The sequence below is a fragment of the Aedes albopictus genome, chromosome 2 (assembly GCF_035046485.1).
Source record: "Aedes albopictus strain Foshan chromosome 2, AalbF5, whole genome shotgun sequence".
Taxonomy (NCBI): domain Eukaryota; kingdom Metazoa; phylum Arthropoda; class Insecta; order Diptera; family Culicidae; genus Aedes; species Aedes albopictus.
Window position 1 is genome coordinate 118321308 of NC_085137.1, and position 13810 is coordinate 118335117.

Genomic DNA, 13810 nt, shown 5'->3' on the forward strand with positions numbered 1-13810 from the left:
GGCCCCGCTTTAGTGTCAAAATTTTCGGACCGCGATGAATGAGCCATTTTACGAGACGTTTCGGATCAGCTGATCGCTCATTTCATGAATGAAAATTTGACAGAAGGTTGCGCCCAAGCCCGTGAGTGTTAATATCAATATCAACACTGTTGTCGTTTCGTAAAATAGACTATTCAGTTCATCGGTGCACTCGTCTATTATGTCTAGATTGAGTTTAAATAAGGGCGAAAGTAACATGAGAGAGTTCTCTTCATCGACTCTCTCTTCTGCAAATTAAAGTGACAAGATGCAAATTCAATCGAACTTGTTTACACTTAGACGCTAGATTGCATCGCAACCTAGCGATTTATGACCAAAAAGTGCAACCTTACTTGCATCTTGTCACTTTAATTTGAAGAAGAGAGAGTCGATGAAGAGAACTCTCTCATGTTACTTCAGGCCAAACATGTCTAAAGGTCCAATCTGCAGAAGAGAGGCTCTCTTTGGTTTCCCTCTCTTTCGTCAATATCTCAGCTGTTTCTTTGTATTATGATTGTCTCCTTGCATTGAACGATGGTCAAAACAATCGTCTTTTGATTTGTACTGCAAAAATAGTTGAAAAGTGTGCCATTACATTGCAATAATTGAAAGAGAAATTGAGCAAAGAGAGCCTCTCAAATGCAGATAGGACCTATTGAAATGTTTGGCCTGACTTTCGCCCTTATTTAAACTCAATCTAGATGTATTTATACTGAGGATAGGCTCTTTTGCAATGTGATGCGAGTCAGTTTCTGATGGATGCAACTTTGTTTTAGCTCTTGAGTGAACTTCCGTTGTTCTTCTTCGAACTTCGAACATCGGTGTTGTTGAAATCGTTCTGTTTCTCTGCGGACGTTGCCTTTCATTTGCTGGTTCTCAGAATAAAGTGAAGAAAATTCGGAACAAAACGCAAAGTTTTCACCATTTTATTGCTTCTTATTGAGTCAATTAGTTTTGTGCAACAGGTTTTCATCATACTTTGAAAAATGCCGAAGAAACCAGCAGCGAAAGGGCCGTTCTTTTTCTTCATGTTGGAATTTCGCCGTCGCGAAGAGAGCCGCGGCAAGAGCTTTACCGGCGGAATGGACCAAGTGATGCGCGAAGCCGGTCCGCACTGGAATAAACTGAGCGATGCCGAACGGGAAGTGTACAAGGATCGCGCCAAAGCATACAAGGAACTACCGAAACAAAACTATGGCGAGAAGTACACGGCCCAGGGCATTGCCTTCTCCCAGGTGGAGATGGAGAAACAGCAGCTCATGAAGAAACAGGAAACGATCCGGAAAACAATCTCCGAAATGATTCAGACCGCTGTGTTAAATAACGCATTGGAGAAGTTGGAGGTAAGTGGACACTATTGTGCTTGAAGGTTGAGTAAAAATGACGCCTGTTGAAGATTGTTTATGCATTAATTTTGATTGTATGCGTATTATGTAGTAGGGTAAGTGCACCAGTTTTTGAAAACTCATACTTGGGTTGAGTAAGGCTTTTTCTCTTGATTTATCTGAATATTAAAGTAAAACTTGCAAGAAGTATCGTTCGTTGACAAAGACTTATATACTTTAGTAATTAACTCAAACGCTATTTTTAATTTCAGGTGTTCTTCATGTCCTGCAACTATTTCTGTAAAACTTCGACGGAAGTTTACGTTCCGGCAGAGTTAGCTTTGATCAAATACAACCTGGAGCTTGGCGTTCTTGATAAATACCACCAGCTTATTAATCCAGTTCGATTGCCACTTGGTCTGGCCCACGAAGCAATGACCTACAGCGAACAGACTCACGAGCTTCCGACACCGCCGAACGCAATGGGAGAAACGGATTTCGACGCTCTGCTGCAGAAGATTTTGAGCTTTACTGACTACAACAATAAGGCTTTCAAAAAGCTGCCTATTATGACGGATGCCAAGGAAGTTCCGATAATTGAAAGTCTGTTGAGTCAGCTCAATGAAGAAGTAAAACTGGAGTATCAATTTTTGGTGATTCCTCTGGGGGAATTTTTCTTCCACTTGAAACGTGCAACGGAAAAGTACGGCCTGGATATTTGTACCTTTCCGACCAAAACTGTGGCGGACATTTTATTAAAGAAGGATGCATACGAATACACCAGCGGTATTGCTTGTGACTTTCACGAAAAGCAAGGCAATCAAAGGTTCTGCGCACTATCCAAGGTGGTTCGCTGGTCGTACATAATCTCGGATAATTGTTGCTTGGATTTGAGCATCGATCTCATAGCCGGCCGTCACTTGCCATCGAACGCTGATACAACGTTGTGTTCGGATTTGTACGAAACCACTTCCAGAACGAATCAAAGTCAGTCTGATGGAATGTCTTTCGTGTCGGCATCGGAACTGACTCACTTCACGCTGCCGAAGATTCAGAAGGTGCAATCGAAGGTACCGTTCCGTTGTGTGGCGGAGGACAAAAATGGTTCCGTAATCTACAGCTCGCGTACGGTAGCGAAGAAGGACGTGAAGAAGGAAGAGTCCGATGCAGAGGTAAGAAACAGAGGCTAATAATTATGAATAGGGTATCGGGATGCTTCGTTGGCATAGTCCCCTCGTTCGGCCTATCTCAATGTATACCAAAAACTCAAACAAACACGCATAACTGGATATCGGAAAAGCTATGCGCCAAACAACTGTTACATTTCGTTTCAATTTTAGCACTTTGGAACATTAAAATTGAATGAAAATGTCACTTTGTTTAGCTTTTGTAAACGCCATGATTCTTCGGCTAAGTGGGTAGTCTATACACATGATCATAAATGGCATGATTCTGAATCATTTCGAATCGACTTTTCAATAACTAAACATTTGATGCGACGGTCAAAGACGCTATTTTGAACTTGTATATTTGTTTTCAACGAATAACAACTATTTTACAAATTGAATGTGGGCCGAATATTGAGGACATTTTTTTCACTATGTACCCAAATCTTGGCCCATCAGTTAAGTGACGTCAAAAACAGCGATAAAAAGACGTCAACAGCATTTCTTGCGTAAGAACCAGAAAGAACGAACAGGAAGAAAGATTTTGTGTGCGACGACTGTAAAAATATAACACAATAATAGGGTTGCGTTGTTTTCGTTTCTAAATTAAGAAAGAACTCTAGTTAAAGTGATTTATTTATAGTTTTTTGAAAATTTGGCTCCGAAAATATAATTTAAAAGTAAGATTAGTGAACAAACAGAGATAATACTTCAGCAGAAATATTGAAAAATGAGATAATAAGTGGTTCTAGTGCATGGATAGCAATAGGCCAACGTTGTATCCACTAATAGGCCAATTTTTGTACCATAGACCAACGTTGCATACCATCGCGTCGAATCTTTTCAACCTTATTAAGTAAAATCTTGAATATTTACGTAAGTTTACTTCCAATTGGTGAAACATGCATTGCCTAGAGTGTGTAATAAGGTCGACATATTATTTCTAGTGCTAATAATTCATGATTTATTGTCAAAATTGTCAAGGCGGCTTGCAAATTAGGCCAAGGAATGGTACATATACCCTGTGGATGCACACCCCTATATGCATCCGTGGAGAACGAGAGACGACGACGACGAGTGGAGAGAAAACCGAGTCGGCAGACATCAGTTAATTGAATCGCGACGAGTGCGGTATCGAACAGAAAACTGTAAAACTAAAGAATAAAAGTTTCCGTGAAATAAATATACATAAAACGTTTATTTCGGTATCCGATCCGCTACATTGGTGACCCCGACGTGAGAGTTTCGTTTACGGTCGTCGGTTCGCTACGTTTCGGTGTTTCGCGAAAGTGTTTCGTAAATACGACGAAAAACGCCAACGTCGCCATGTTGGCCGACCAACAAGTCGATCGGGTTACGGCTACCGTCGCCGTTAAACTGCCAGATTTCTGGAAGAACGATCCAGATATGTGGTTCGCGCAAGCTGAAGCACAGTTTGCGCTGGCAAATGTGACAAAAGATGAGACGCGGTTTTATCATATTGTAGCCAAAATCGATCAAACCGTTATCTGTCACATAGCGGATCTGGTGGCCCAGCCACCGGCAGCGGATAAATACAAGGCAGTGAAGGAGCGATTAATTGCCCGGTTTGCGCTTTCTCCGCAGGCAAAACTGGAGAGACTACTGGGATCCCATGATTTGGGGGACCTTCGCCCTACGCATTTACTAGCTAAAATGCAAGAGCTGTCTGTCGGTTTGGCTGTGGACGAAAATTTGCTGAAGATGTTTTTCCTTCAGCGGCTGCCACCGCACATCAGAGGTATTCTATCCATCAGCGACGGTACTATCACGAAGTTGGCAGAAATGGCAGACAAAATGACCGACTGCGGTCCGTCGCATGTCGCCAGCGTAAATCAACCAGTCGACACGATGGACGAGTTGAAAAACCAAATTGCGATCCTCACAGCTGAAATCAAACGCATGAAGGTGCAACCACCGCGTCAACGAAGTCGATCAGCTTCGAGATCTTCGACAAGAGCTTCGAGTGGTGGAGTCTGCTGGTACCACCGGCAATATGGAAGCAACGCCCACCAATGCCGAGAACCGTGTTCGTTTTCTTCAAAAAACTAGCGCAGGACCCACCTCATACGGCGGAGGTGGGTGGCCTTCCGGCTAGCCGTCGTCTAGTCATCTTCGACAAAACTTCTCAGAGACGGTTCCTGGTCGACTCCGGATCGGACGTTTCCATTGTACCAGCGAGCAGAATCGATCGTACGACTGGCGAAATCCCCCTTGTACTACATGCAGCAAACGGCTCAACCATAAAAACATACGGCAGGAAGATTCACTCCATGGATTTGGGACTTCGGCGGAGATACACGTGGAGTTTCGTGGTGGCGGATGTGAGTATGGCTATACTCGGTGCAGATTTTTTGGCAAACCACGGCTTGATCATTGATCTGAAAAACAAGTCGTTGATAGATAGTGTTACACGGCTGCGTTCCAGCGGCAGTATGATGACAGCTGAAGTTCACGGAATAACATCGATTGAAGATAATCATCCGTTTCGGGAGTTACTCAATGAGTTTCGAGAGATCACTGTGCCCTCTTCCCTGCAGCAATGCCGGATTACGCACAACGTGACACATCACATCGTAACAAGAGGTCCACCGGTAGCCTGTAAAGTTAGAAGGATGCATCCGGATAAAGTGCGAGCGGCGAAGGCGGAATTCCAAACAATGATAGACTTGGGAATATGCAGGCAGTCAGACAGTTCCTGGGCGAGCCCTCTGCACTGCGTCCCCAAGAAAAATGGACAGTTTCGCTTCGTTGGGGACTACAGACAACTCAACAAGGCTACAGCACCAGACCGCTACCCAGTACCCCATATACACGATCTGCTTCATTCGTTGAATGGTAAGTGCATATTCACAACGTTAGACTTGGAACGAGCTTACCATCAGATTCCCGTTGAAGAATCTGATATTCCGAAAACTGCAGTAATAACTCCCTTTGGATTATTCGAGTTTACTCGCATGCAGTTTGGTTTGACAAACGCTAGTCAAACATTTCAACGATTCATGGATAAACTATTTGCAGATCTCGATTTTGTGGTGGTATTCATTGACGATATCTGCATAGCATCGACGTCCATCGAAGAGCATCGCCGTCACGTCCGTATAGTCCTCGAGCGACTGAAATCAAGCAGATTGGTGCTGAATGTGTCAAAAAGCAAGTTCGCCCAAGCCGAAGTCGAATTCCTAGGCTACACGGTCAGCAAAGATGGAATCCGTCCTCTTCCGGAACGTGTCAAGGCTATCCAGAATTTCAGCCGACCAACAACTGTACGTGAACTTCGACGATTCCTTGCCCTAATCAACGTGTATAAGCGGTTTATTCCCCGTGCATCCGACATACAAGCGGACTTGTGGGCGTTAATTCCGGGTAACCGGAAGAACGACACTCGCAAAATCCAATGGAGTGACCACGCTATCCAATGCTTCGAGAACTGCAAGTTTTCACTTTCGGATGCTGCTCTGCTGTCGTACCCAGATTCCAGGAAAAAACTTGGGCTCATGATAGATGCTTCGAACACGGCTGCGGGAGCCGTATTGCAGCAGCTTGTAGGGCGATCGTGGATGCCACTGGGTTTCTACTCAGAAAAGTTCAACGAGGCGCAAAGAAAGTACTCAACGTTTGGCAGGGAATTAACGGCGATGAAGATGGCCGTCCAATACTTTCGCCATTTCCTGGAGGGACGCACCTTCACGATATTTACGGACCATCGGCCACTAACACATTCGTTGTCGTCAACATCTAATGCCCGACTTCCACATGAAGAACGGTATTTGCGTTTCATTTCCGAGTTCACAACCGATATACAACATATCAGCGGAAAGGACAACACAGTAGCGGACGCACTTTCTCGGATCGACGCTATTTCGTACTCGGCAGTTAGTTTCGACGAAATCGCGAAGGATCAGGGTAACGATTTGGAGCTGGAACAGTTGCTGAAATCTACTTCTACTTCGCTGCAATTACAGAAACGGAATCTGCAACATTGCCGAACGCCTGTTTACTGCGACACGTCGATTCCAAACCGTATACGCCCATACGTCCCTTTGAAGCATCGTCGCGCTATCATGGAGAAGCTGCATGGGTTGTCACACTCCGGCGTACGTTCCACGAAGAAACTAATTTCTGATCGATTTGTCTGGCCGTCAATGAAAAAGGACATCGGTAAGTTCGTCAAGACCTGCTTAGATTGCCAGCGTTCAAAAGTGTCTCGCCATACGATTTCCCCGCTTGGCAGTTTCGCAGTTCCCAATTCACGATTCCGTCATGTGCACATAGATTTGGTGGGCCCGCTGCCACCGTCCAGAGGTTGTCGGTATCTGTTAACGATGATCGATCGGTTCACTCGGTGGCCAGAAGCGGTTCCATTAGAGAATATGACCGCCAGTTCAGTAGCAGAGGCTCTTTGTTCCACGTGGATTGCGCGATTCGGGACCCCTGAATCAATAACGAGCGACCAGGCCAGACAGTTTGAATCAGAACTTTTTGCTGAGCTAAATCGGATTTTGGGAACGAATCATATTCGTACCACAGCATACCACCCTGAAGCGAATGGCATGGTGGAAAGATTCCATCGCACATTGAAAGCAGCGATTATGAGTACCAACCCTAAACAGTGGCATGACAATCTTCCATTGGTACTTCTGGGATTGCGAGTAGCGTATAGAGAGGACTTAAAATGCAGTTCTGCGGATCTTGTTTACGGTCAGAACTTGAGAATTCCAGGCGAATTTTTCGATGAAGTTCGTCCCGATGCTAATCGAACTGAATTTGCCCAACAGCTGCAACGGGCATTTGTGAATGTGAAAGCTCCCAGCGCATCGAATCATGGAAAGCGGAATGCATTTGTTAGTAGTGACTTGAAATCTTGCTCACACGTGTTCGTGAGAGTCGATTCTGTCAGGAAACCGTTGCAGCATCCATACGAGGGTCCATTTAAGGTTTTGAAACGGCAGGAAAAGTCATTTGATGTGCTAATTGGAGGTAAGCGCCAACGAATCTCAATCGACCGGCTGAAGCCAGCGTTTTTATGCAGTCCAGAGATCAACGAGTATCTTCCTGATGACGAAAAGGTTAAAGTTACACCATCCGGACTTCGCGTACGCTTCCTGGTGTAACTGGAGGGAGGCTGTGGATGCACACCCCTATATGCATCCGTGGAGAACGAGAGACGACGACGACGAGTGGAGAGAAAACCGAGTCGGCAGACATCAGTTAATTGGCTTTTTAAGCGATGTTGAGATAATTCCATATTTTGAATCTGCATGCCAAGCTGAGCCGAAATCCAAATTTTCATGAATTTTGGAGCCCAGGAACCTATTTAAAAATCAATTTGAAGTTTGTATGGGAGCGATTTGTCGAATCACCCCTCGTCGGATTTTGTACTGGGCGGAGCTGTCAAGCAGTTGCCCAGCTGTCAAAAGGTGATTTGAATAAATCTTTTTGAAATTGATTTTAGGTATCAAAACAAAGTTCTAAAAATCTGAAAAAAATCATCCAGGCTTAGAAAAAGGTGCTCTTTCGTTTAAAAATATAAAATCAATGATTTTTTTTTAATTTAAAAACTCAATTGAATCGCGACGAGTGCGGTATCGAACAGAAAACTGTAAAACTAAAGAATAAAAGTTTCCGTGAAATAAATATACATAAAACGTTTATTTCGGTATCCGATCCGCTACAACCCTATGTGTTCCCTTTTACGATAAATAGTTAGATGGTTACAACTGAGGAACTCTTGCCTCATATACTGTGAATTACTACTTTTTTTATGCATACGGGCCATTATTGGCTCATAACACCTAAAGCGATATCTTGATAAGGACGTACCTACAACCTGCTAACTTCATTGTTTTGAGGTGGTTTCTCCATATGTGGCATCTATCGTAATTAATCGATGACCCACCCTTTGGGTTATTGCACATGACAGGAGACGGCTCTGTTTTCCTCCGTGAGGCAGTTCAGGTCCCTTCAGGGTTCACTTAACCTTGAGATACGGACTTCAAATTTTAAACGATCTTTTTTTTTGTAAAACGATCATTTTCCAATCTAGAACTTTTATAACATTCTTAGTTTTTGCAAAATAAGGGACGGCCTTACTCTACAGTCATGAAGAACTGGGAGCTTCCTATGTCAGTGACAATATATGTGAAAGGCACGACGACTTGACATTAACTTACAATTGTTTTTTTCTTCCAGTCGGCCCCGTCGATCAATCCGTTCTACATGGTGGACGGCAACGAAAGTGTCTACGCTCCGAGTTATCCACCGAAGAGCAGGGCAGGAAGCAGCAGCAACTACAATCCGTTCAGCCGACAGAAAAAGCTAGACGAAGTTCGTGAACCACACCAGGGGTTGGGCGTCAAGGGTAAAGGTCGCGGACGATTGGTCGCGGCTGCTAACAACTCGTTCAGTTCCATGCTGAAAGGGACAGGACGTGGAATGGGTCTTTTTGCCGGATTGTCATCGGTTGGAACGAGTTCCTCCATTGGAGTGAGCGATGACGAAAATTGATCGTTTTGGTGAGTTGGTGATGTTGTTCGATCGACTGTTACTCAAATATGCTTAATAATTTCAAAATTTGCTTTGTTGTGTGATATTTGGCAAGTGTCGATCCAATTGTTTTACGTCGTGACAAATTTCCAATTCTAATTTGTTCCTTACACGGTGAAATACAAGTGCTATGTTTCCCACAACATTAAATCTGGCAAGAAACTGCATTCATGTTTTTTTTTTAGTTAAGCCTTTCTTTTTATACAGATATGTCTACAAAATGGTAGCAATAAATCAATGAAATCGATCCATTAAGAATGTAACCTTTTATTGTAATTTTCATGTTTTATCTAGGGGGCTGTACATAATTTCCCTGGAGATTTTAAAGGGAAAAAATCTTATCACACGGCCACTCTCTTCCAAAAGGTCTTGCAGGGTTACTTCATGAATTCCGGGAATAATACAAATGTACTTGTAAAATACATAATGGTAATAACCATGGAGGAAGAAGACAGCTAAGACATGCCACTTATTCATGAATTCTCAAGAGCGCAATGGTACAAAGTGCCTTCTGGGTGGTTGTTCGCTTTAGTCTTGCTCCAGGTCAGATTTCTATTGACTTCCTTTATTTTCTTGTTGAAACTTCGTCGCCATGTGTCGGCTGCGATGTCCTGCGAGATTTGAATCCAGCTTCAGTTTTCGTCTCCTCTCCATCCAGGGGCCACATCTCCCAAATTCCAATTTCTGTTGATATAAGTTTCTGATCACGCTTAAACCGCTTAGCACTAAACGAATATCTCCAGACCGTTCGCGAAAGACAACCGTAGAACTTTGTGAATCAGATGCACGACGACAACCGCTGCACTCAAGTCGCCTTTCTTCAACGTGTTCATCGAGCAGCTCGGGTTGTGCCAGCAATACGAAAGTGAAGTTGAAGCTGAAAGAAAGTGTTCGACCCGTTTTCTGCCGGAAGCGTCCGGTTGCGTACGCAATGTACGACGCTGTTGATCAAGGGCTCGATCACTCCGGTTGAATATTTACTGAACGCTGTTCTCTAACCAAATCAGTAACCACTTCCACTATTTGACGACATCTTCGCTAAGCTGGCAAACTGTAAGTACTTCAGCCAGATCGATTTTTCCGACGCCTGGTGAAACAGGGTGTCCATTCAAATTCAAATTTCCGATTCCCGGATTTTTCCCGTATGGAGAAAAGTCCCGGATACGAACAAACTCAAATTATTGTTCTAGTAGGACACAGTGCATTTTTTATACACAGTTTTAACTTGCTCTATAACTTGAATATGAATTTTAAAGATTTCCTGACTTCAAAAAATATGATTTAAAAAAAAAACATTACAATCACTGACACCGACCGAAAACATTACATCATTACGAATCAGTGACATAATTTCAGAAATATTCTAATATTCCACCTCCTTGCTACAAAAATGATCCTGCAACAGACCTCCATCCCAAATTTTGTGTATGAAAGGGAAATTAACCTTTCTTACACAAAATCTATGATGGAAGCCTGTCAAAAAGATCCCCCCCTTCAACAAGGAAATGGAACATCAAAACATTATTGAAATTATGTCACTGTGTCTGATTTTTTTCGTAATTTTATTGGCGAATATCATGTAAAACTCGAATATCGAAACATTATTGGTGAACAAAGAGTCATTTATCAATAATTTGCTACATTTTGTAAAAATTTTGATAGAATAGTAACCATCGAATTGTAGTATGTCATGATTAGATTAATTCAATAAACCTCATTAAGTATTAGACTACCAAACCTAGCAGACGTATTATTCAATAGGTTATGAGCCCTAGCCGTTACCAAGGATACGGCTCTGTTAGTGAAGAAAATTTTTTCAAGCCCCATCGTCGGAAATGTCGAACCCTGAAGCAATCCGAAATGGTCCTGGATCCGGCTCGAATCAAGGTGGACAGTCAAGACATCCAGGAGGATCGGTTTCCCTACCGGTGCGAGAGGTTCTGCGAGGATCGGAAAACTACAGTTCTTGGTCCTTCGCCACCAAGATGGTCCTAATCAAGGAGCGGACCTGGTGCGCAGTGAAGGAGCAAGCTCAAGGTGATCCGGCGGTAAGCGATGAAATCTCCGACCAAGCGCTGGCGACTATATGTCTCAGCATCGATTCGAGCATATACGGATTGGTGCGGGATGCCAAGAATGCGAAAGAGGCGTGGGACAACCTTCGGAACACGTACGAGCACAGTGGGTCGACACGCAAGATCGGTCTGCTGAGGAGGCTCACAGGAATCCGGCTGGTTGGAGCTGAGCGCGACGAGGACATCATCTGCCAGACGACGCAGCAGTACGTGAATGAGCTGTTCACGACTAGTCATCAGTTGGCGGAAGTCGGATTCAAGGTCGATGACGCTTGGCTGGCCAGTTTGTTAATGAAAGGCCTGCCGAAACAGTACGACCCGATGATCCTCGGCCTGGAGTCATCCGGAATTAAGCTGACAGCGGACATCGTCAAGGCGAAGATCCTTCAAGACGTGAAAGTTTCAAGCGATACGAAACAAGGCGGAGAAGCGTTCCTGAGTAAGCCCAAGCAAGGTCCGAAGGCCGGCAGCGACAAAGCCAATGTGAAGTGCTACCGGTGCAAGAAAATGGGCCACTTCGCATCCCAGTGTTCCAGTCAAGCCGTCGAGAAGAAGAAGGAGAAGTACAGCAAGAACAGTGGGCATGCCGCATTTTTCGCGGCGCTCAATGCAAGCCAGCCGTCCACTATGGCCGCGGCGGCAGCAGAGGAAGATTGGATATTCGATTCCGGAGCAACCGCTCATTTGTGCCGGGACAGAAACCTTCTGGAGGATGCGGTGAGTGTTTCGTCAAGCGTCAACGTGGCCAACAATGCGACGGTGCCGGTGGTTGCCAAAGGACTGGTGAACGTGTCGGCGGATGTTGGAGCCACAACCTGCGAAATTTCCATGAGCGAGGTCCTGTGCGTACCGGATCTGGCAGTAAATTTGCTGTCGGTAAGTAGAATGTGCCAAAACGGTTACAGCGTGACGTTTACGAAGGAAGCGTGCAAGGTCGTCAGTCCGAAGAACGAAGTAGTTGCGGTTGGACAAGAGTCCGGCGGTTTGTATAAGTTGAGGAAAGCCCACAGTCCGTCGGCGAATATGACCTGCAAGGCGGAGAACAACTTCCAGCTTTGGCACCGGAGGTTGTGCCATATGTCCGTTGGCTGCATGAAGCGATTAGGCGGCATGGCAAGTGGATTCGACTTCAGCGTGGCCAACTTTACGAAGTGTGTCCCCTGCATACAAGGCAAGCATCCACGACAGCCGTTTCGATCCGTGGGACATCGTGAAGACCGTGTGCTGGAGTTGATACACTCCGATCTCTGTGGACCCATGGAGACGACATCGATTGGAGGAAGGCGCTACTTCCTAACGTTTATTGACGATGCAAGTAGGAAGGCGTTTGTGTATTTCCTGAAATCAAAAAGGGAAGTATTAGAAGCGTTTCAAGACTTCAAGAGCTTCGCTGAGAACCAGACAGGTCAGAAAATCAAGCGGTTCAGGTCGGACAATGGGACCGAATATGTGAATCACCCTATGAAGCAGTTTCTTCGGCAGTCCGGTATTCAGCACGAGATGTCCGTTCCATACAACCCGGAACAGAATGGATTAGCTGAGCGTATGAACCGGACGATTGTGGAGAAAGCGAGGAGTATGCTGTGTGACGCGAAATTGGAGAAGCGCTATTGGGCCGAAGCTGTTGCGACGGCATCGTACGTGATCAACCGATCGCCAACGAAAGGGTTGCCGGTGACACCAGAAGAAGCGTTTACCGGACGAAGACCGGACCTAGCCCATCTGCGCGTATTTGGATCCAAGGTAATGTTTCACGTGCCGAAAGAGAAGAGGAGGAAGTGGGATCCCAAGTCCGAGCCCGGAATTTTCATGGGCTACAGCAGCAATTCCAAAACGTACCGAGTGTACAGTCCGAAGGTGAAGAACGTTATCGTCAGCCGGGATGTCATATTCCTGGACGAAAGTGCGATCAACCAGATTCCTGAGTTTGAAGAAGCGACCATAGAAGATGTTCCACTTGATGTGGTCGTTCAGCCAGTCGTCCAAGATCAAGACCAAGATCAGCGGAACGTGCCCGGAGTGCAAGACGACGATGATGAAGATAGTAGTGAGTCCGATTACGATGACCCGGAGGGGGAAGAAACCGATGTTCAAGAGCAGCAGCCCGTTCAGCAGTCGCAGCCTGTTGCGCTCCCCTCACAAACAGAGGACCCACGCAAGTTGGTAAGGCGCAGTGAGCGGGAGCGCGTGCCCCCAGGCAAGTATCGAAACTTTATTATGAACTGCAGTGCCGCCCCTAAAAATCATCAACAGTTTTCAGAACCGAACCCAGAGTACGATGGTCCCCATACTGCCAATCCGGTGGTCTTCAATGAGCCGAATACGTTCCAGGAGGCGATTTCCGGTGAAGGCAGTGACCGGTGGAAGGAAGCCATGCAGTCGGAGTATGACGCCCTACAGAAGAACTGCACGTGGGAGCTGACGAAGCTACCTACCGGACGAAAGGCCTTGCGGTCGAAGTGGGTGTACAAGGTGAAGACCAACTCCGATGGGACGGTGGAGAGATACAAAGCCCGCCTGGTAATCAAGGGCTTCTCTCAAGTTAAGGGTGTGGACTACAATGAGACCTATGCACCTGTAGTGCGATACGCCACCGTTCGCTACCTCATGTCCCTGGCGGCCAGGATGAATTTGAAGGTGCAGCAGATGGATGCCGTGACGG

The 13810-nt window shown here is 45.4% G+C and overlaps 1 protein-coding gene and 1 long non-coding RNA gene across 2 annotated transcripts in view; both read left to right on the forward strand.

The window, feature by feature from the left end:
* LOC134287712 (uncharacterized) overlaps window positions 1-13810 on the forward strand; it is a 582424-nt gene that overhangs the window by 553854 nt on the left and 14760 nt on the right. The gene's annotated exons all lie outside the window — the stretch shown is intronic.
* On the forward strand, window positions 794-9320 carry LOC109417593 (protein maelstrom homolog). Its single transcript, XM_019691653.3, has 3 exons — window positions 794-1361; window positions 1616-2515; window positions 8720-9320. The coding sequence occupies exons 1-3, from the start codon at window positions 1005-1007 to the stop codon at window positions 9032-9034; spliced, it is 1572 nt and encodes a 523-aa protein (XP_019547198.2). The 5' UTR covers window positions 794-1004; the 3' UTR covers window positions 9035-9320.

What these genes read in the sequence shown, in the direction of transcription:
- LOC109417593 (XM_019691653.3), top strand. Translation starts at nt 1,005, where the DNA reads ATGCCGAAGAAACCAGCAGCGAAAGGGCCGTTCTTTTTCTTCATGTTG. An exon ending in ACGCATTGGAGAAGTTGGAG is followed by an intron (nt 1,362 to 1,615) that starts GTAAGTGGACAC and finishes TTTTAATTTCAG; the next exon opens with GTGTTCTTCATGTCCTGCAA. An exon ending in AGGAAGAGTCCGATGCAGAG is followed by an intron (nt 2,516 to 8,719) that starts GTAAGAAACAGA and finishes TTTTTCTTCCAG; the next exon opens with TCGGCCCCGTCGATCAATCC.